A 23,705-nucleotide genomic window follows, 5' to 3' on the forward strand; every position below is an offset into this window, starting at 1 on the left:
CCACATGATTACCATTGTAAAATGCATACATTGTTCAAATCTGTGTGGATGAGGGTATCAACTAGGCCTATTTTAATGTCGCGCAGTATCTATTTGTAAAGGGCAGTACAAACCTCTTGGTTTTGTTAAAACTTGGATCACTGTTTGTTATCTTCGCCTTTCATATGGTGAAATGGCTAGAACAGGGATGCTTCTGTGTTGGATCAGCTTTTACGGAATGTAGTAATCGCTCTAATTTTCTGCACTGTTCTGCTTTTCGTGGTTTTCTAAACAAATGACGCCATCGTTTCCTCTGCACGGACATTTTTTCCAGGGTTGGGAAAGGGTGAACTTTAACATCATCCAAAGTAGATATACATCCCTTTCTTTCCATTATCTGAATTGCAACTTTTCGTGCCACAAAATGCATATTTTGTTAAAGACAAATTTGTTACCAGAGTATCAACCGGAAGTACCCCTGCTGAACATTTTGTTCATGTCACGTGATTGGCGTGGTTAAATGCGAAAAATTCCGGGTGTTTCGGATGAACTCGAAACGTGCCTATAGAATTAACCGAACAATCGAGGTAAAGGACCAGTACTTGTCCCCTTACTCTAAACATAAAGGATCAGCACTTGTCCCCTTACTCTAAACATAAAGGATCAACACTTGTCCTCTTACTCTAAACATAAAGGATCAGTACTTGTCCCCTTACTCTAAACATAAAGGATCAGCACTTGTCCCCTTACTCTAAACATAAAGGATCAGCACTTGTCCCCTTACTCTAAACATAAAGGATCAGCACTTGTCCCCTTACTCTAAACATAAAGGGCCAGCACTAGTCCCCTTACTCTAAACATATAGGATTTAGAGCTTTGATTTTGTTTCTCCAATTGTGCTAGATAAGAACTTTCGGATAATTGTGAAGTCAACTTCTTTTCCAGCTGGGATATGCCCCTTAAAAGAATGCAACGTTCTTGGTTATATCTATATATCATATCATATATGATTTCATTGGGTTTCTGTTGTTTTAAAAGTTCACGAAAAAACAGAATTAAAATACCTGGAAAGTAAAATAGATGCACTGTATAAATAAAAGCAATTTAATTTTTCAGTTTATTTAGATTCGGAATTTAAAATTAAAAAAACGTAAATTTTTTTCCAACTTCATTATTTCAAATATTAAATACTAGTAAATTGGCGGATCGCCGATTTTCGTGTAAGCCCCGCCCACCATGACGACGGTAACTAGCCCGACATTAAACGCATAAACAATATGGCGCGGATCATGTCGTTAAAGGACATACCAGACGATTTTTCCGTATCATACATGTTACATACACCGTCCCTTCGGCAAAAACAACGGGCTGTCGCGTTTATGAAGGATTCCTATGTTAAATCAGTCAAATTATATGCACAAGAACGCGAAAATATGCTAATAAAAGCCGAAGTATATCGGAGTCAGAGGAAAACGGAGGACCCACACAAGATCAACATTGATGTCAACTTTGATGGGAAGAAATTAGACGATGCACATTGCAGTTGCAAAGCTGGGTGTGTATACGGTTATTTTGAGTTATTGAAATAGTTTTTACTTGTTTATAATTTCAATTTTACGTTTTTGTTTATTTAAATTATTGTTCTTGAAGCGTATAGATCTACGTACATGCGTGCATCAGCCTCAAGTATAAATAGAGAGCGTTTGTAAACAACCTCACTCGGAAAAGTGTTTTCATATTTCATAAACGTTGCTCAGTGTTATTCTTATTCTTTTTTTCAAATTTCATTTGTTGTATTTTTGTTCCTTTTAGTAACTCGGTGCATTTTACCAATGTTTGTGTTTCCAGTTACTTGCTAACTAAAGGGTGCACATACCAGGTCAGTGTAACTATGATTCAGTATCTTTACCAAATACAGGTACACACCTTTCCCAAAAGCCTGTTTAGATAATTATACTACACATATACATGTAAAATAATTTTGTATTGTGGTACATGTAGTATTATAATGCTATTGTTAATTTGATAAATGTATATTATGCAAATTTGGTGTGGGGATTGGTTTCTATTTTTTCATGTTGTCACGGTACATATTACAGGGAGGCAGGTCAATGTGCACATGTCTTAGCTGTTATCATGATTCTGGAGCAGTGGAAGATTTCTGGTTTTGTTGAAATTCCCTCAATGCTGTCATCAACTTCCCTACCCCAACAGTGGGATAAGCCAAGAGGTGACAAGATTCAACCAGAACCAGTGTCCCAGATGATCATTTCCAACCCATCAAACCTAAACAGAAAAAGAAAGCCAATTGTGGCTTCCTTTGTGGACACACGGTAAAAAAAAGTGTACATCTTTCAATCAATGTTTTCTCTTAATTTTTTTTCTAATTGTTTTGCATGACTGATTGTCATTCTACATTTCACTCACATGGAGACAGTCTTTAAATTATGTTTTGGCCAAATTAAGGCTTTTCAGTAGAAAAGACTCACTTAGTTGTAAAGCACCTACAAGGACACCAGGGGTATGTTTTACAAAAGAACTTCAGACTTACGACAAAATTTTCAACTTTATCGTAAATCATTCTCTCCGAATGCAAAATTTTTAAAAAGAAAATATTGAAAATTTAGCCTTAGAAAAGTTTTAATTCATTCATTTAAAGTAATAACTGTATAATACAATTCAAGACTTGCCACAAATTGTTTTGTAAAACGGGCCCCTGACCTCTAACAAGTTTTTACAGGTGTAATAATTAGGTCTCAGCCAAAAGACTCCAAACTACACAGCTGCCAAGTCACGCCCAAGTGTTTGGCACTGAACACTTGGTACAACATAAAGTTCTTTTAAATGGTCATTCAAAATTATTTTCAACAATTTTCAGGAAAACTGAAATCAGTGAAATGGATATGGAAATCCTGAAAAAGTTTAAACAAGCCCCAATTTCCTATCTGGTATCCACAGCAGCAGGACCAACTGTTGACACTCCATTCGGTGCTCATTACATAGGATCTCCTCTCAGCTATCATGTAAGTTACAAACTTTATTCAGACAAAATATATGAATTAAACTTTATTCAGACAAAATATATGAATTAAACTTTTTAAGGAGGTACTCTACAGTATCACAATGACTGACTTCCTTTTAAAACATGGAATGAAATATAAATATCAGCAATATTTGTCTTTTCATTTCAAAAATCATCGTCTAGCTGAGTAGCTTAGCATATCGACCGCTGAACTGTAGATCAAGGGTTCGAGTCCTGCAGAGGTTTTAAATTTTTGTTGTTGGTCAGATTGTTTTATACTAAAACTGCATATTGTGACTAAATGAAGTAAATTTTAAAGTTTTCAATTTCAAAATATTGTTGCAAATATCCTCACTTTTCATCCATATCAAATTTCTTTGGTGTAGCATTATACAGTAAATATCAATGATTATTACATTTTCCACATGCAATCGATTCATTTAAAAAAATATATTTGTAGGAAAACCTCGTTGATATTATGAAAATTTACAACAAAACACATTTAGTGAATGAATTTTAGCAGTTTTCTTTATCTTGAATTAAATATGGCATAAAATTGGTCAATACACAACAAGTTAACCATATCTGATCAACAATACTAAAAAGAGAAAGACTAATTTTGCCCGACAGTATTTTAAACTGTTTTATACGAGCAATAGCCCGTTCAACATGCACACGATGTTTGGCTATTTTGACAGTTTCTGTTACCTCTGAAGCTTTCATCTGTGTTGCACATGACGCAAAAGGTGGAATGTTTAGTCGAAGACCAATAGCTTCGATTTCCTTTTCAATATTAAACCCTTTGTCCACCATAACTCCATCACCATTTTGTAATTTCCCACATTGTTTAAGGTCTGACAATACTTTAAGGAAGCCACTCTCCTTTGTAATAACTTTATCAGACACTGATCCAGAGAATAACAAGGAAGAAAATATTACAGACCCCCTTGGATCTATGCCCACAAGTCCTTTCAAAGTTGTGCATGACTTATAGTCAGAATAACATTGACTCTGTCGATTGAGAGAACTGGGCTTTTGTACTTTTAACTCCGTACAGTCAATAATGACGAAAGTGTCTGGAAAATCTTTCTTATAATTTTCAGGCATGTTTTCGATTATTACTTCACGATGAGGCCATATATCTACACTACCTAGTCTAAAAAACATCAAATTAATCCAGTGGGTGAATATTGCACTGCAGTCTTGCACAGATATATCAAACAAATATGAAATATGTTTAAAGTCAAAGTTTTGTCTCAGTTTTATCAAAACAAGCAAGAGCTGATCCTTTGTTGACAACGATTTTGCACCTTTAAGAGTTTTACTCCATATAATAGGATCTTCTTCTGTTGGTACTAAAAATGAGTATAAAACATTGAACCGGTCTTTAGAAAACCCTGTATAATACTGATAATCAGTGTCCTTCAGTTTTTTATATCCAAATCGTCCTGAATCTTGTTGTTGCAGTTCAAAATTAATTCGGAGCAGTTTTTCCTTCTCTTCAGTTAATGCAGTATTGTCAGCAATAATGGCCAGTATTTCAAGTGGATTACAACCTGAAATATATTTAGAAAATTTAATATTATTATTATTTTTTTTAGTATTCATGGGTAGTACAATAATGTAAAACATATATGATAAAAATAATCGTGAATGGTTTTTCATTAGACATGATTTATAAATTATATACAACTCAACATGGATCCCGATAGAAAACACACTTTTTCCATGAAAGTCAAATCCGATCACAACTCATTGGAGATCCTAAACATAACCCTCAACATTATATGTCATGTCTATCATTACAATGTATTTATTATCGCAATGTATTTATTATCGCATAATTTCAGGCACCATTGATTTTACCTATTACAAAACCCCGTGCAGCAGAAAACTGTGGAAGTACTGTGTTCCCAAAAGCCCTTCATACCTGCGTTGACCTTGAATGCATTCAAAACCTTACACATGAATGGACTGAGCTGAATTTGACACAGAGTGATGCAATTAATTTGGAAAAATCAACAAGATCTCAGAGTCTGAACCAAATATGGCATACAGAACGAAGTAAGAGAATAACGGCATCCAATTTCGGACTAATCATAAGAAGAAAAAAAGACGTAAACCAGAAATTTTTAAAGAACACATTTCAAAAGAATGATTTCACATCTTCTGCTACATCATATGGTAAAGTGAATGAACACATTGCCAAGCAAATGTACATTAAGAAAACCGGACACCACCTTCATGATATAGGATTGGTTGTAAACACAGAACTACCATTTCTAGGTGCTACTCCTGATGGCATAGTGTGTGATAAGTCTGAAAGTGGCTTGATTGAAATTAAATGTCCTTACTCTGTCAGAGACAAGACCATCAGTGAAGCATGTGAAACAAGAAATTATTTCTTCCTCCAAAGAAATGGCGACACTTTCAGCTTAAAACATGAGCATTCCCACTGGTATCAAGTCCAAGGACAGCTTCTAGTTACTGGAGCTCCATTTTGTGACTTCATTACATATACCAAACAAGACTTATATGTAGAAAGAGTTTATCCAAACAAGTCTACTATGGATGTGTTAGTTCAGAAACTAGCTAAGTTTTATGTCCAACATTTTAAGCCATTTATCCACAAATGTGATTCTGATCTACATGTATAATGTTGATTTACCACACCAACTATGAAAACAAGAATGTGTTTGTACCTGACATAATATGCCCCCTCCCCTCATAACAACAAGGACACAATAAACACTGACTCAGTGTGACAGAAAGATTTGTTTACAGGTCATTAACATCTTTGTATGGTAGATATATGTAGAGAGTCTTGGAGATAAAATTCTGTTTGCTGTCATACACTTAAATTTGTATATAAATGTACTAGATAATTCAAATTCAGTTGAGTGAAGTTCTCTTTACACTTTCAGTGAAGTATTTACTTTTTTTTTATTTTGGTGCATAGATATCATGTCATTTGCAAATACTGCTCCTTGATACTAATATTCAATCATAGAACATAATTACCAGGAAGAAGTGGGTTCACATTTTATGTTGCTGATGCTTGAGAAATTGTAGTTGCAGTCGTTGAAACATGTTGGATTTCAGAAGATGCCTTTAACACATCACTGCCAGCTTCATTGTGCTGATTCCTTTGATATGGATTACAAAGAAACATTTTTCTTACAAACATTTTTTTAAAGATGAATTTTTTGTCAGACTGGGTAAAGGTTTTGCTTAAATATAGTACACTGTACATGTGTTGTCATTTTTTTTAATGTGAGAATATTTACTTCAAAATGCTTTATCTTGCAGATGTATCATGCAATACTATATATATATAGTTATAATTCAGGGTGTCAAGTCCCTATTTAGTCCTATAAACTCAAAGGTTCTTATATATACCCTACCAGTCATTATAAAAATTCCTATAAAGCCCTATATATCCAAAAAAAAAATGACAGTCCTATTTTCAAAAATGATAAAAAAAAGAGAATGAAACAAAAAAGAGAGAGCTGATGCTAGATTGATATTTAGTTAGACTGTTATGAAGAGAATAACTATGATCATTGTATAAGAACTGTCTGTTGGATGGAAAACTGTCCACATCTGAAAGGATTTTGTCTTTCTTTATGTTTAATATTATTTCTTTTCCAGAAACATACTATGCAGAAACAATAAACTTTTATACAAATTCTTTAATAAAAACCCTATTTATTCCTATAAATCTGCTGTAAAATCCCTATATTTGCCCTATAAACTGCAAATTTTTTTCCTTATAATCCCATATTTTTTAGACCCAAAGTGGCTTAAATTGACACCCTGTTGTATGTACATACACTACAACTTACATATCAGTACTAGTGTCCATCAAAATCTGTCGCTTAGATGTAGTTCTCGTTTCTGAACTTGACCCTCTTTTGGTGGGTGGTTTTCGAGCTGGTGTCAATGCATCATAACTGACTGCAGACACTGGATCAGGATGAATCTCAGATGGTTGGCCATTGACAAAATGCTGATAATTGAAAAAAGGAACACATTAAAAAACATCCAATTTATCTTTTAAATATTGTAACAATTAAATCATCCAATTTTATAATAATAAAAATGATGACTAAACAATATGATGAAATCAAGAAAGCAGTGGGACATTATACATTAAATAAAGGGTATGTGCATATGTAGCAGGGTTGGGCGGTTAAAACCGCCCCCCGTTTTAACCGTCCCGATCAATACTCCCTAAGTGGTCAATACTGGTCAATTGAGATTTAAACTGTCCATTTTCCTATTTTTGTACATTTTTTGCAAAGATAAATTAAGTCTTTTCATTATAATATATGGATCAATAGGTTATCAATAATTTTCATTAGATAATTAGATGTAATTTCATAAGTTTAATATATTTGGTTTGCTGAAGCTGTGATCATAATATCTTCAGAACTATAAAAGAGGGTCACATATAGCATAACTAGACAATAGGAGACAGACCTGCTTATACATGTACCTGAACAGATTAAGAATAACAGGTAGCTGGACATTAAATAAACACAGTGATTTGATATGAATTGGGTGACAGGTGCTCTAGATAAACAATGTGTTGCAATGTACAGAGCAGGAGATGTACCAGAGCACAGGAAACAATGTTGACAGGTGTTAATTAGCATACTCTGGGACCAGAGAGGACCAGTGTACATGTTATTGTTATGAAAACATCACCAACACACCCCCTCACATGTTTATTTAACAGTTAAATGAAGATTTGAAACAATAGGTAGTTCTTGATAAACTAAAGAATTTGAACAGAAATAGAAAACACTTCCCAATCTATCCCAATCTAACAGAGTCATTTACATTATTTATTTAATATTATGACTTGCAAGTATATTATAAACTGATAGTGCATGTTATGAATTACAGTATTTACCATAATGATGGCCACTGAAACATTTAAAATAACCAACAACACAGACTATAATGACCAAAGAATTTTCAATCAACCAGTATTGACCATTATTGAGCGGTTTTAACCAGTATTGACCACCGGCCCGGTCAATACTCATATTGACCACTTTTTTGCCAACCCTGATATATCACTGGTTGATTGAAAATTCTTTCGTCATTATAGTCTGTGTTGTTGGTTATTTTAAATGTGTCAAATAAGCCATTTACTAAAGTCGATAATTTCGTGTAATACGGAAGAAAATTTAATTTTTTGAAAATATGATTTTTTAAGACACAATACCAATATTTTAAAAATCACAGACAATTATGACACAACTTGGGACATAAAAGGGAGATTTTTGTTGAAAGATTTTGACACTAACCATGTCCCAAAAAAATGGCTTCCAGAAAGGGATGAAATTGAACTTCCAGTGTTAATTAAATTAAGACAATTCAAGTCACAACAATAATTTTATTTATTTTATTGAACAAAATTATAATAAACAGGAAAATACCATAATCAATAGGAAAATAATTGATTTGCATGATATATACACAGTTTTAGTACCCTTGGGGATAAAATCATGTAAAGCAAATAATGAGTCTTATGTAGTGCAATTTGCTAAAACAGAATTCTGGTTGGCATCATTGTAGAATATGTATACATGTTTCAGTATCCGTGTTATATGATTATAGAATACCTGAATCTACTGTCACAGTGATTGTGTACATGTATAGTACTTAAGTCTTAAAGGGACTGATTCAACATTTTCCTCATAATTGTATTTTTCACAAGTTTTAGTGATCAAATTCTACTGTCAAATATGTTTAAAATGTTTCACAAAAAATTCAGGTTATACATGACAGAAGCTTAAAATAAAAACAAAATGAATACCAATAGAATGGTTATTTTGCCAAAATGTTGATCCCCCTGTTAAAATCCTGGATCCTTCCATGCTATATTTAGTCATCAGATCAGGTCGTATTTAACTGCATGAGTTTGCATAAATATGTATAACATAATCACTAATATTTTGATATACCTACCTATTCATTTGCAGTTCATATTACCTAGCACTTTACATGTAACTGTGCATGACAAAAAACTTGTATTTACACGAGTCATCATGCACTGATGATGCAGTCGACCTGCACGGGCACCAGATCTGCAGCTAAGCCTATGTCCCCTTTGTACTTTCTATTTACGAGTTTAATAATATTTTAATGAGCGTTACAAGTATCGGTGAGCACATTACCTTTGAACACACATATAAATGTTTCGCTTTCCCTCTTTCTTTGAGTATATCTTCATTTAACTGATAATGGGGACGACCACACAAGCGTATCCACCTCTTCGCTTTTTCCAAGTTTCTTCCAGGTTTTGGAAAAGGAATGAACACTATCCCTCCTTGAAGCCGATCTGGGTATCTGCTATCAGTGTTACAAGTGCCCCAACAGCAACGTTTCACCATAATTGCGTTGTCATAAACCAATGTAAACAATCCGATAAAATGTCGAATTTTCGCTTGTTGTCGGGCAAAATGGCGGCGCGTCCTTAGCTTCAGAAAGCGCGTGTAAATGGAGCTCTCTGATTGGCTAATGCTCCCGTCACTCAAAAATTCGGCGATCCGCCAATTACGGCTAAGACTTAGGATGTCTGAATGAATTTTGATATACCATTACACTATTTGAATAATTTCTTTTTAAAAAAAACATACGAAGATGATTGTGATACACAATACACTTATTCTATTTATCTTATTTCAGGGATATTTTGGATTGTTGTGTATAAATTATTCATTTAACTATTGTCTCCAAAGCATTAGTTTTACAGGCGGTGCCAATCAAGGGATCGATTCAGGGTAACAAAATATAAAAAAACCAACTATCAGTACATGATTGGAATGTATGTACTGTACTGTACCAGTCTGAAATCTAGAGCCAGGTCCTTTCCATGAGCGGGTGTTATAAGAGAGCTATCTTTCATTCTCCTTCCTTTATTCTTATCTGCTTCCTTAAAAACAATTAGATGGTCTCAAAGAGCTGTTTCTGCTTTCTTCGTATGTACTTCCTCACACATAGGCCTTGGGTATGTGCATTTGGCCTCATTTGGTACATCGGATGCCTATATCTTGTACGCCCATCTCGGCTTTTATTGAAAAGGTTCATCTTGCAAGGTTAACTGCATCGTTAAGGCAGTAGAAACGCTTTCTGTACGGCATGTAGTTATGCAAATCGCCCCGATGTCCCGATGAAATTGAACATTTTCTTTCCTATAATGATCCCTTTAGTTAATCAGAGCAATGCGTGAAAACTCCTGGAAACTGTTGGTGGGGTATATTATATACAGATTGTTAGGCCGTTCTTGGTACACTGATTTTGACAACTCCGTTTACCTGATCTGGATATAGGGTTCAAGGCCGATTTGACCGATCGACAGGAGATGCTTACTCCTCCTAGACACCTGATCCCACCTCTGGTGTGTCCAGGGGTCCGTGTTTACCCAACTATCAATTTTGTTTTGCTTATAGGAGCTATGATATTGATCACTGTTCGTTATCTTCACCTGCCATACACACATGTTGACTGTGCAGAATTGATACGTGTATGGTTGACCACCAAAACAGGGGGAATCTGCTTTTTTCTCTAGAATATGGCATTAAAATGAAATAATTCAGTCGTTGACAAGCTTTTATTGAATATAAGATGCTAAATATTCGACATTTTTCGAGTAAAAAAAACACAATACAAAACAATTCAATAATAATAATAATAATAAAATATTGCAAGGAAAAAATAAACATAGAATCCTAACATCAATATCATTGAAATAAGAAGACATACGGAAATGATTAAAATAACACATACATTTTTTTATTATTGTTAATGATAGGAATGCTAATAGCATTGACAATGGTAATAAAACGTAATAATCATAACAATGATGAGAATAGAATAATAGCAAAATAGCTATGGTAATATTAACAATAAAACGCATGCAAAAATAACACACTATTTATAGCTATGGTACTATAATAATACTAATACTAATACTAATAATAATAATAATAATGATACTAATATATATTATTTGTAGAATGAATTTGAAAAACATTGTGATGTATCCATGGTCCACATTATTAGAATGAGCTGCGCTTTATGTCAAACATTAATTCTCGATAATTATCAATTTTTGTGACATTACTATGATCCAAGCTGACATGATGTGGATATTCTGGAATTAATCGTTTATAACGATGTTTGGATTATCATTTTCTCTTGTTCTTAAGACGAAACATTTCAATAACCTTTCTTATAAATTCCTCCGTAAAACTCAAAAACCCTTCTTTTAAATACAGGGATCCTGGGGTAGAAAACATTGAATTTATTAAATATCGCTAAATAGGAAAAACATATATATACAGACAAATAGCACAGATACATGAACATCAAAGTGTAGATAATGAAAGCAGGTGATGTTGAAAAACAATTCTTTAAATAAAAATATAATGAATAGTTAGATTGATGGAATACAGTAGATTATGCTATCGTAAAAGTTCCAAGACAAAGATCAAGTTAAAACGTTCACAAACGTAATGTTTTTGGGGATATTGAGTGTATTTCTTGAAGAGAATGCCAGTATGATAACAATCAATGTTATCCCAGATAAATGGAGAGAACATGGTCCTAGGCAACGTAAAAAATATCTAATGTTCGAATAATTCCCAGCTTGAGTAAATACTTTTTGTTATGAAGGCAATCCATAATAACGATGCAAATGTCCCGGTAAAGGCTTCACGATATCCCGAACTTACTCTGATTGGTGGACAAGAATATATCTACAGTCTACTCCACTTATGTTGAAGTTGCTTGTTTTGTACTACCTGTGATATCGAAGTAAAATTACGTCTCCAGTAGCAATGTTTCTATTGATCAGCATCAGATGTATTGAACTTTGGATTTAATGAATAACTAAGTTCGCCCCCCCCCCCACCCCCTCCCTGAATTTCAATATATCCGGAGTATACTATATGAAGGATATTTAGCTTCATATAAACAAACAAAAATGAAATCAATATAATCAAGCAAACATTTTATGTGCACAGTCTACAAAAGGAATATATATTTGTCGATAAATTGATTGTACAATTGTTTCTTCAAAAGCGTATTTACTCTAAAAAGTCAAACATTCCGATCTTGGCAGAGAACACTCAATGTACAGTACATATAAAAATGAAATTACCATACGACTTTAGTTATCTTAGTTTATCTTATAATGTTTTTTTTAAAAAAAAGATATCCATAGTGATTCGAAATCAATACCGTGACAATAATGAAGGGTGAAAATAACGAACAGTGATCAAAATAAGGCATTTTGTAAACGAAAACATCAATTGTTAAAAAAAGGAACCATGCAGGATGTGCATACGTACCTGTTTCCATAAAACACACATAGTAAAATATCATTGACTACCAAAAAGACAAGACATACAATATTAAAACGTACACAGCAAAGTGTCATTGACTACCAAAAAGACAATACATACAATATTAAAAAAAGAATTATATAGAATCCCCATTAAGCAAGATACATTTTTATATTCAATTACTTAGCCTATGTACAAAGCTGACGTTTATTTTTGTATACCAAGTCTTAGCTGGTTCTATGTATACCAAGTCTTAGCTGGTTCTCTGTATACCAAGTCTTAGTTGGTACTCTGTATACCAAGTCTTAGCTGGTTCTCTGTATACCAAGTCTTTAAGTGAACCCATTTGTAACAAGTCTTCAAGTAGTTCTTCTTATACTAAGGTGTGATATGGGTATCTGTATAAAAAATTAGTATGGTTCTTTGAGTTTCAAATTTTGCGTGCTTCACTGTATATCACAAAGTCCGGTAGAAAGTCAAGAAATCATCTTATAATTCTTAGAGAGTAAACTCAATGTAAAAAAAAACCAAAGAGCAGCTGCTTGTCACAAATCGAACGCGGATGATATTTACCTGTGATCATTTAGAGATACGGGCAGATCCATCGCCATGGTTTATCTCCACATTAATCTTGATTTCGTCGTAATGACTTCCATGTGAATCGTCTGAGGATGCCTGCTCCACCGCCTCAGATTCAATCAGCAGTTGCTCAAAATTTTGCAGTTCTGCAAAGCAAACATCGGGTCCGAAATCAGTAAACGGCGTTGGTGTCTCTGTCGTTTGATCTTCCTCTGGAACGTCAATATCGATCTCTGTAGACTTTCCCAATTTCTCGTATTCGTTGGCTGAGGAATCTCGAATCCATGATGCTGATTTTTCCACAGATTCAATTTCCGTCATAATTTCTTGAAAATTGTGCAAATCCGCAAAACAAATCTTATCATTGGCATCATCTTGCATGGAGTGTTCATTCAAGCCTTCTAAGTTTGGAATGGAAACCTTTGTGTCAGTGACATTTTGCAATTGTTCGTATGTCTTATTGTCCGATTCCTCACCTTGCAGAATATGCGTTCTGAAACCGAATTCAGTTGGTTCTAGGTAGTCTGATGAATCAGAAACATGTTCCGTATTTTCAATGTCAAAGTTAATATCTGCAATACATAACCCAGTAGACAAAGCAATCGACATTTTATCCTCCTTGTTGTCTGTGTCTGTATTTGGCTGCAGATAGTCTGATGATGCAGAAGGTCTTTCGATGTTTTGAACATCAAAGTTTACCTCAGCTAAGCAAAAGCCTGCGGCAGCACTAGCTTGTTCTGTGTCTGTTTCATTACTGGTTTTCTCTGACTTTAAGTCTCCTTCGATATTGTCAACATCAAAGTTCATTTCTGCGATGCAAAACTCATGGATAACACCGCTTTCTGTTTCGCTTGAATTTTCCCCCTTGTTGTCTTTCTCTGATATCGGTTGTAAGTAATCAGATGAATCCGACTGGTCTCCGCAATTTTCAATATCAAAATGTACCTCTGCAATGCACACTCCGGTTATGGCTGTCATAAGTTTGTCATCTGCCTTCCTTTTTGTATCGGAAATATAAACCAAATCGTTAGATGCTTCTTTCATGGGTTTATATGTTTCATCATGCTTCCATATCTCCGTCTCGAAATAGGGTTGGTCTGGTTCAGTCTTCTTGGCAGGGGTGGCATTATTTGGTTCTTTTTGAATTTCTACTTCCAAGAAGCTAAATTCAGATAGGGGGATGGATTCCTTTTCCTCTTCTCGTTTAAACTTAGGCAATGTTTTGGGGATTTGGAAAGGACCGAAACCAGGGAAAACATCAGTAATAGGTTCTCTTTTCACATCTGATAACAATTGTGAGATGAATTTTGCATCCTCGTCATCTTCTTCGTTTGTCTGCTTTATCTGCTGCATTGGTATCCAGCCACCACCAATGCCGTCATAATCATGATCGTCAATGTCGGATATTCTTCTACGGCGCATTCTTCTTCTGGAATGACGGCGTCGTGTGGATTGAGAAGGGTCATTAAGGGTAGATGCTTTTCCTTCGTCATCTCTCCACGAAATGCCAGGCGAGATATTGAGCAGAGAATACTGCGTTTGTTTTTTGGAAGTAGCTTCGTCCAGGAGGGGTTCCTCTTTGGTAATTCCTTGCAGACTTTCATATCCACTCACCGCACCGTGTGCCCACTCTACCTTTGAGAAGCTGTTTTGGGTATCCTTAGCAGCTTGGTCCAAACAATACCTACAAAAACAACCTTCTTTGCATATTTCGTATGGAGCAACATCTTGGTATCCCGTTCCTGATAACGATGCAGGTCTTCGAAGAGGAGCTTCATATGGATCGTCCATTATCGGTATGAATTCATAATGATCTGCAATAGATTGGTATCTGGTCGACCTTTGTCGAAACCTTCGTCGAAACACACGTCGTAACTCCCGATGCATCAGCCTGCAAGCTATTTCTAACAGTTCACGCTGAGCCCGTGCTTCCAACTGTGCGATCTCGACGTCTAGCTTTTTCGTCATCCTAAGTTAAACAATGTTGTTAATCGTTCTTTACCATTTTGAATTCACTATCTTATCAAATATCATCTCCATCCAAGCATCAAGCGGAATAATCTTACCGATGGATGTTGACTGTGAGAACGATGACAATCACCAACATGAAATATATTCCAACCACGACTGAAAAATGAAGAAATACAACGTTGTATTGACACCGCTATCTGAATGATTCTGCGTTAACATACTTAAGAAAAAAGTGTTCCTTTCTTAGAGAACATTCCCATACTTCGTATAAAGGAATACAAAATAAAAAAGTACGGCAAACACGATTTTCTTAGCATAACAGTGTTGAGATCTGGTGCCTATGGTGGGCAAGCATTTCCTGTTGACCGGTCACACCTGTCGTGTGTCCTATATCTTGATCAGGTAAACGGATACATCCTTAGTCCGCAGTCAATGATAAGTATCCAAAGAGCGGTGTTAGAATTGGTAAGAAACATGTAGGGGAAGATTAAACCTAGTGAAAAGTCGTAATTTTAGATGAGAACGTTATCAAGACCATACAATTTGCAAACTTGCGAAATGCTAACTGTAAAGAAGGCTTTTGGAATTAATGTTATCTCAACTTATTTATCACTAGTTTCAATTGAAAAAAACAACATGAAAATATGCAGAACAAGCTCTTGTGCATGGAACCTGTTGAATGTGAACACCATGTGTAGGTGATAGAGGGATATAGGTACATAGTTGACGATGGAGAAACAGAAAACATCCCGCTGGTTGAGTTGTTGGATTGCCTTTAACAACTATGTTCAATAAAACATCTAAATATGAAGGAAATGTTTAAGACTCTAAAGCTTTACTTAGTTGAAGTTGATTGGGGTATTTTGAATAAAACTATGAAAGAATATAGATGTTTTCATAGATAAAACGTCACTGATATATGTAGATGTCGAGTTGAAGGCCCTGGTGTAAAACAAGCCTTGTCTTTAATTCATCGTGAGGACTAGTCCTGTGAAGTGTTTGAAAGGCATGCGTTTTGATACTGATGGTTTGGAGAGTTTCTGATTCAAGATTTTATAAATGTTCGTTGATTTTGTCTTGAAAATCGACGTTTCATTTACATCCCTTCTTTCACATTGTGACAAAATACATTTAACATTTCTACTTCACTGCAGTGACTATTTCAGCGAGGATAAAAAATATGCCATTGGTAGAACGTTTACTAGAATCAGCAAATGGTCACGGTTGTAAGGGCTTTAAGACGTTTTGGAATCCAGTATATGTACGATAACTCATATTTTCCCTTTCCATTGGGTGAACTATTAAACGTGTTTAAAATTGAAGAATTTAAGATTTGGGTATACGTAGAATTTTCAAGAATTTAAGAATTGATACACACTTCTAAATAGCGAGTCTTACAAAGATAATGTTACAAACTTTGTCTGCTTGAACCACTACGTGCTGCCCGGGTAACAGTAATATTCTTGTATCTCGTCCTCTGGGGTATATATTTGGTGCGCACTTTTGTTCTGATGTGTCTAGTATGGGATATTGATAATCTTCTTATATTTTTTATCCATTCTGAAAAGGCCTCAAGTTCTGTAGTCACCGCATAAGCGAGTAATTTCTACCATAGTTGGAGTGTTTCTATTTTCATAAAATATATTAGTTCAGTCTTTCCATCATCAACTCCCCATGTTTGTGTACGGATATTTCTTATCAACTGTGCACTCTTTTGATGCCTCTCAACTTATTCAGTAAGCAGGGTCATGTTCTGCATGACAATCACGTTAATGTCACTAGGGTTTTCAATGGTTTTGTTTGAAGTCAGTATTGTTATAGTCGTATGTCGCTCTTATTTGCATGTACATTTTATCACATATCGAATACTATTTGTTTTATATCAATATTTTGGTAATTTTTAGTTTTGAATTTTTTCTCTCTGCATCATGTCGTTTACCTCAACAATATAGGGTAAAAGCGGTCAACAGGGGACGCTTTCTCCATTTCTGGCACCTCGTCATACCCCTGACATTAAGAAACTATACATGCAACTGTTTACTATGGGTTGAAATTGAAGATAAAGTACATTTATTTACTTACTAAGTGCTGCCCTGATCCACTGAAGGTCCGAGTATTGACGTTCTGGGATAGTGCATTCTGAAATGTCAAGAAAACATCCACTGTGAACAGTAAGAAAGTTTGTTTATCCTAGCTAAAGTTTAACAAATTTACAGTTTTAATTACATTGATGGGCATTTGTTCTTTTCTAATGTTTACGCTATATGACACTGATTTAAAAATAAAAGAAAACGATTTTGCTGCAACATAATACTAAGCAACAAGTAAAACAACAAACGGGAAAAGGTGTGTATTTATTGTCAAATGAAATGATAGGACACTGCAGCTCATATATTCCCTTTGACAAAGAAAATTCTGATTTTAAAGTTTCGAAATATCATTATAGGGTGTTGGTTGATCACTGTATCCTAGTTAACAACACACAAAGTTCTAAATCTGCATATTTTACCGTTTTGTTTCAATTCAATCTTCATGAATAAAATATATAAAAATGAGAAGTAATTTTAAATAATATATATATATATATATATATATATATATATATATATATATATATATATCATTTCACAAGAACGCGTTTACGTATACAGCTCATCGCTTAATACCGGTAGTAAGTAACGATGGAATATTATGCCATTTTCATAGAACTACACGAGCTACCTAGTTTTTCATTGTGACTCTTATGGTGAGAAGTGCACATGAATACAATGTGATTATCGTCGTGAAACAACTAAGTTGCGATCGGTTTTTATCCTATTATTAAGTTTAGGTTCTTTGCGAGATTATTAATCCCCAGTGAACCGTATCTGTTTCTTTCATTTTTTCCCATTAACATGGAACTTGAAAAGGTGAAGATAACGAACAGGGATCTATCTCATAACTCTCATAAACAATACAAAATAGATAGTTGGAAGCCACTGAGGAGCTATAAAATTGATCACATTTCGTTGTCTTCACTTTTAATTGATGCCAGTCATTGGGATACAGTAAATAGTCGTGACAAAGCTCTCATATATTTAAAACTACATGTTTGTCCCCGTAGATATGATTATTGCGATCTTGTTTTGTTTTACTATTTTAAACAGCATGCATGTTTGATAAAACTTACCATCTTCTTTGTTGTCAAAAATTGAGATCGAACCTGAAAATACATCGGTAAATTATATATGACACTAATTTTGACAACAGATTACTACATTTAACTCACCAGGATGCGTGGGCCACGGCGGGTGTAAACGGTCAACAGGTGATATTTTCTCCCCTGGGCACCTGATTCCACCTCTGGTTTAACCAAATAGCCAGTTTTGTATTTTCCATGGAAGCTATAAAATTAATCACTATTCGTTCTCTTCAGTTTTCATATGATATGACTCATTTGCTCAAGCATGAAAAAAATGAAGATAACGAACAGTGACCAATCTCATGACTTCCATATAGAATACAAAATATAAAGAGTATTTATATAACAACTACAGTGATCCCATTGTATTGTCCAAATTGTAATATCTGTTATTTTTCATTTGGGTGATCTATAATTCAATATTGACAGATACTATTTTGAAGCTGATTATCATTTCATCTAAGTGGAGAACTATATTGAGCCTAATTATGATTTAACTGGGTGGAAAAATATTTAGGGCAGATTGTGTTTTTCCTTCGGGGTGAACAAATGCTTTTCGGACGATTTAATTTTACTTGGACGGATATTTTTTGTTGTTGTAAAGATGATTTTGATTGCTTCTATTTTATTGAACGTTTACCTGATCAGGATATGGGGCTCACGGCGGGTGTGACCGGTCAACAGGGGATGCTTACTCCTCCTAGGCACCTGATCCCACCTCTGGTGTGTCCAGGGGTCCGTGTTTGCCAAACTATCTATTTTGTATTGCTTGTAGGAGTTATGAGATTGATCACTGTTCGTTATCTTCACCTTGCATTCAATAGAGACATCGTCGCTGCTGGTGAAGTTTTACAAACGTTTGTGCTTTTCTCTGCGTGACCAGGGGGAATTTTATTGTGCCACAAATGCTTTAACGCGGGGTCTCTGTTTTTGTGGTCTCATCCGAAGGATCACTCCATTTAGTCGCTTCATATGACACGCACGGGGTATTGAGGACATATTACAACCCGGGTAGTCACAGGATTAATTTTGTTTTGGATAATTGAAACAGATGAAACGACCTATCGAAGTTCGCCAACGTAAAAGAATGATGTTTGAAAATTCCAATTAAACGACATGCATCTAACATGTCGTCCTCGAATACTGTACAACCTGTCTCACGTACTTTATTACATAAACCCCAATTTAGCACCGATATTCACATGCATTCATCTCCCAACGTAATTAATTACAAGTGTGAATGACCAGCTATCATACTTATCATCCCCTTTAACTATACCTTCCATTAAAAATGAGCATAGGAACTTTTAGATTAATATTGGCCATTACTCTTTCAGTAATCAATGGTTTGAGTGAAGAGTGCATTGCATAGTTGATTGAGTTAAATTTGTTTTCTCTTTTCGTTTTCTTGATGGGGCTTCATGAACAAGAGCCTGGGGACCTACAACACATTACACTGGACAGTGTGTAAACGTTTTTATATCTAGCATCGATCAATTGAAAGTAGGACAAGCACGGTTCCCTGAATACATCATTTACACAAGAGGAGTGGGTGAACACATCCGCCATAAGTCATATAAACGGAGTAATTCAGAGCTGATCTCAAAACTGCAAATAACGGTCAACCAATTCTGGTATGTTTTGAAAGGTATGTTTGTCGAATTGTTGAGATTGTCAAGTGTCTGTTATCGTCATTTGTTTTAGGCATCATTGACCCAATGGTAGGTTACATCTGCAAAGACAGTACGGCCAACGCGGGTACCGTGTTTTCCGTGCTCCCCCTGCGGGATAGAGCTACCGCGGTATATCTCAGGTAACCCTGCATATCCGGCGCTCCCCCTGTGGTCGCACTGTCCTCGTCGCGGTCTCACCTGTAAATGACTAATGCCATCAACAAACGCGAGCTATCTCCTGTTAACATAAAAGAAATATACTGATCATCAACTGAAAATTAATCGCTTGTTCATCAATACTATAAGTATATTATTGCGATATACATGTTCATGCATCGCTTGTAAAAACACATTTTACAAAAACTTCTCAAGTCATCTTTATTGAACCATACATTCAATATAAGGGAAGATGGCCATATACAAGTTCATATATATACGCTTTACCCGTAAAACAGCAAAGGTAACTTCACGAAAACTGATTATCCCTGTCAGAATCAATCACATATTGGTGGTTTCATAAATTGTTTTTTTGTCTTCAGGAATTTAATTCTATAACAATGTATTTGTACAAATATTTAAAAACAAAACATGGATACCATTGATTTATATAAAAGTAGGGAAAGGAAAACCTTGTATCAGCAAATTGTAATCTTTATAAAATTTGAGAGAGAGAGGGAGAGAGAGAGAGAGAGAGAGAGAGAGAGAGAGAGAGAGAGAGAGAGAGAGAGAGAGAGAGAATACTATTTAGCATAGCTGACTGTGAAGAAACGGCCATGGGTATGTGTATATCTGTTACATCTGTTACATAACACTTCCTGTCTGCTTCAACACATCAATCAGCACACGCCTTACCCGCAAAAGTAACTTAACGACAACTGATTATCCCTGTCAGTATCAATCACAGATTGGTGCGAGGCGAGGACAATTTTTAACCATGTGACACAATTCTGCCCAGTCACGTCTCCATAAACGTGACCCACAGCATACAAAATATTAGATTAGAGGGGACAAGTGGTGTGAGGACATGTTCTAATCAATATTCTCTCAAAGTCATTTTTTTAATTCGAAAGAGAGTATTAGATAGGTGTCCGTATAGCTATACCTAACGCAGTACATTTTTGCCTTTACAATAACATGCGTGTATTCTCTTTTAGACATTGTGAAAACGTCCTTGTCTAGAGAACGGTATCGGGTATGTGTCTATCTGTTACATAACACGTCCTGTCCTTCAACGCCCCAGACCTCGATCAGCGCACGCTCTACCCGTGAAACTGCTAAAACAACATTAGACAAGCGACATGAACACCGCTTGATATTCAGTACAAATAAAGCATCAATCTAATTAAAATGATATATTTAATAGGATCCAAAATGTCAAATTTTAATTACATTTTGGGGTTTTGAATATCTTAGAGAGAGGAGAAAAACAATGCATATTTTAAGGGAGGTAATATAATACCAAAAAGTAGATAACAAGTATCTTACAGATATACATGTATTCTCGTTTTGTGAAATTACGATCGATTTACTTTGAAACGGGTAAAATCGATCATTTTGGAAAACCCCTTAAATTTTGTGATGTTCGATATTTTCGGTCAAATATTAGCGATTCTAGGATTTTTTAAAAGTGAATCCGACTACACGTTAACTCTCTATTTACCTGACATTCAATGGTATTGCATCTTTCACATGCTTCGTAGTGAACTATTGAATTACATGGATAAATATCGGGTCATATCTCAGTAAGGAAGAATTTCATAGCGACATTGATTTCGGCGACACAATGATACATTTGAGAATCGTTGTTTTGACTAAATGTATTTAATGTGCGTAAGCTTAGCATTGCTGTTTTGTATCACATTCTTAAATTTTGTTATAATTATTCCTAGAAATATAAGTGTGTTCACGATTCAGCAAAACATAAATTATTTTTAATTATCTTCATTTTGTAGGGATGAAATTAATTGATGTCCCGGTGTAGTGAATTTGATGAAAATCATATGGCAACTAATAACACATACTTTCATCAAAACGTCGTGATCACTTTCTTATAACCAAATTATTGTGATGCAAATTTTGGTGTCATAGTTAGAAATTAGTATACACATGGGAAGGGATCCTGCATTGATAAGAATGCGTTAACATAAAAAAGAAAAATCAAAGCACTTGTAAAACATTCAAAATATTGTATACCTTCAAATTTATATAGATTATAACACAGACTTGAATATACATACACATCCACGGTGTAAAGGTTCCCCTGCGAAGAAGGTGTTCTTTACGACGAATTAAATTGCTCTTCTCATGAATTCCGCAGGTACGCCCATTTTGTAGATGTCCTTTCCCTATTGCGTCATTTATAGTTGTTCTAATCCAGCTAAAACCATAAAGATGCAAACACGATAAAGTGATGGTAATAAATAGTTAGCAATCATATATGCTGGTACCAGGCGTTGCTTGTGAATGACACAGAGTGATGTCAGAAATTAGTATCCAGTTTATGATATATAGCCATAATACAATGCTTTTTCACGACTAACATCGTTTCTGTATTTACTGCTCCTTTCTATGAACTCTTCTACATTGATCATGTTCTTTTAGTTGATTTATATTGATGGCTTACTTGAAATAGCTTTCCTTAAAATATTCGATCACGTAATGTGCCTACCCTCGAAAAATATGTCTTACTTGCAGTAGGATCGACAACTTATTTCGTTCTTTAGTTCAGGTATATTCAGTTCATCGACAGAGACACATGAGGAAGAATTCACTGCAAGCAGAAAAACGTTCACAAAATTAAACGCCTTATGCATTTTCTACTGATGCAAACTTGATGTTTGCATTCTTTTAATGTATTTTTTATCGGACAATGGTTGAAAGAAGTATTGTCAATGGATGTGTATTTGAATCTCCTAAACATCCGGTTTTCTGGTTTATGTTTGATTATTCCATTGTATGTATTTTGTAAAACGACTAATTCAAGATTTTTACGCTACGTTAAATCATCCACAGATCCGGGTGTGATGTAACATGCCGAAGAATTTGAGTTATGTATGCCGTTACAGTGATATATATGTTTTATTGCGCCTCTTTAAGGTGTAATGTGAAGCAACCGTGATATTCAGTGTTAATGTCAGACGTTTTTCAAAAGAACGGTCTTCGTCTAAAACATTAGTAAATGGTTAGGTTTGACCTTACTCGACAATTGGACCTTGGTCTCCAAATTGAAATTTAGCGATCTTCAAAATAAAACCAGTGTGAATAGTATTCTGGTAAATAACAATGCAAGGTTTTAATCTATGATGAATTACTTTTTAGAACTGATAGGCGTGAACAATCTAAGGGTGGTTATTAGAACTACCAACATTGCGGTGTAGAAGGAAATTGACACTAGGGTTACTATTTTCATTATACTAAATGATACTATATAACAAACCTGTGGCATTTACGCCACATGAAGGCACTATGCATCGTTCCCAGACTACTTTTCTGTTCGTTGTGAAGCACCATGGTTCATCAGATTCAAAATCACGGCAGAAGTTCTCGTGGGTTCCAGGATAGGATCCGTAGTTATGTTTCTGGGGATACTGTTTGTTCCACGCTTGACACGCGAAACCTCTCTCTGTCATGTTTTGTGTTCCGAGGTAACTAACTCCAGGGATTTTACAATCTGAAATTTACCACAAAATTTTATATTACGATAAAATATGGAAACATAGCTGTCTGATAGATTTTCTTTGAATTCTGCCTTGATTATATTTGGAATAAAGTTTCTACCTTGGATTTGATTTTGAAATGGAATTTAGCAGCCGAATTTACTTAAATATAATATTTGTTTGAAACGTCGCATGGGTAATCTTATTTCTTAATGAAAGGTGAAGATAATGAACAGTGATCAATGTACTGTATGCATTTAATACGTTGCTGATATTCAGTGG

At 35.0% G+C, this 23,705-nt stretch overlaps 2 protein-coding genes across 2 annotated transcripts; one reads left to right on the forward strand and one right to left on the reverse strand.

Annotated features, from left to right (window-relative positions):
- The first annotated feature begins 1,180 nt into the window (after positions 1-1,180).
- LOC125658531 (uncharacterized) lies at positions 1,181-5,925 on the forward strand. The gene is made up of 5 exons (XM_056146804.1): positions 1,181-1,534; positions 1,792-1,858; positions 2,079-2,312; positions 2,858-3,002; positions 4,852-5,925. The coding sequence occupies exons 3-5, from the start codon at positions 2,116-2,118 to the stop codon at positions 5,656-5,658; spliced, it is 1,149 nt and encodes a 382-aa protein (XP_056002779.1). The 5' UTR covers positions 1,181-1,534; positions 1,792-1,858; positions 2,079-2,115; the 3' UTR covers positions 5,659-5,925.
- On the reverse strand, positions 5,582-9,553 carry LOC125661852 (uncharacterized). The gene is made up of 3 exons (XM_056146805.1): positions 9,193-9,553; positions 6,847-7,010; positions 5,582-6,147 (listed from the first exon to the last, which is right to left on the reverse strand). Exons 1-3 carry the CDS (start codon positions 9,406-9,408, stop codon positions 6,045-6,047), a joined length of 483 nt encoding a protein of 160 aa, XP_056002780.1. The 5' UTR covers positions 9,409-9,553; the 3' UTR covers positions 5,582-6,044.
- Positions 9,554-23,705: the final 14,152 nt, after the last annotated feature.

The sequence above is a fragment of the Ostrea edulis genome, chromosome 8 (genome assembly GCF_947568905.1).
Source record: "Ostrea edulis chromosome 8, xbOstEdul1.1, whole genome shotgun sequence".
Lineage (NCBI taxonomy): Eukaryota > Metazoa > Mollusca > Bivalvia > Ostreida > Ostreidae > Ostrea > Ostrea edulis.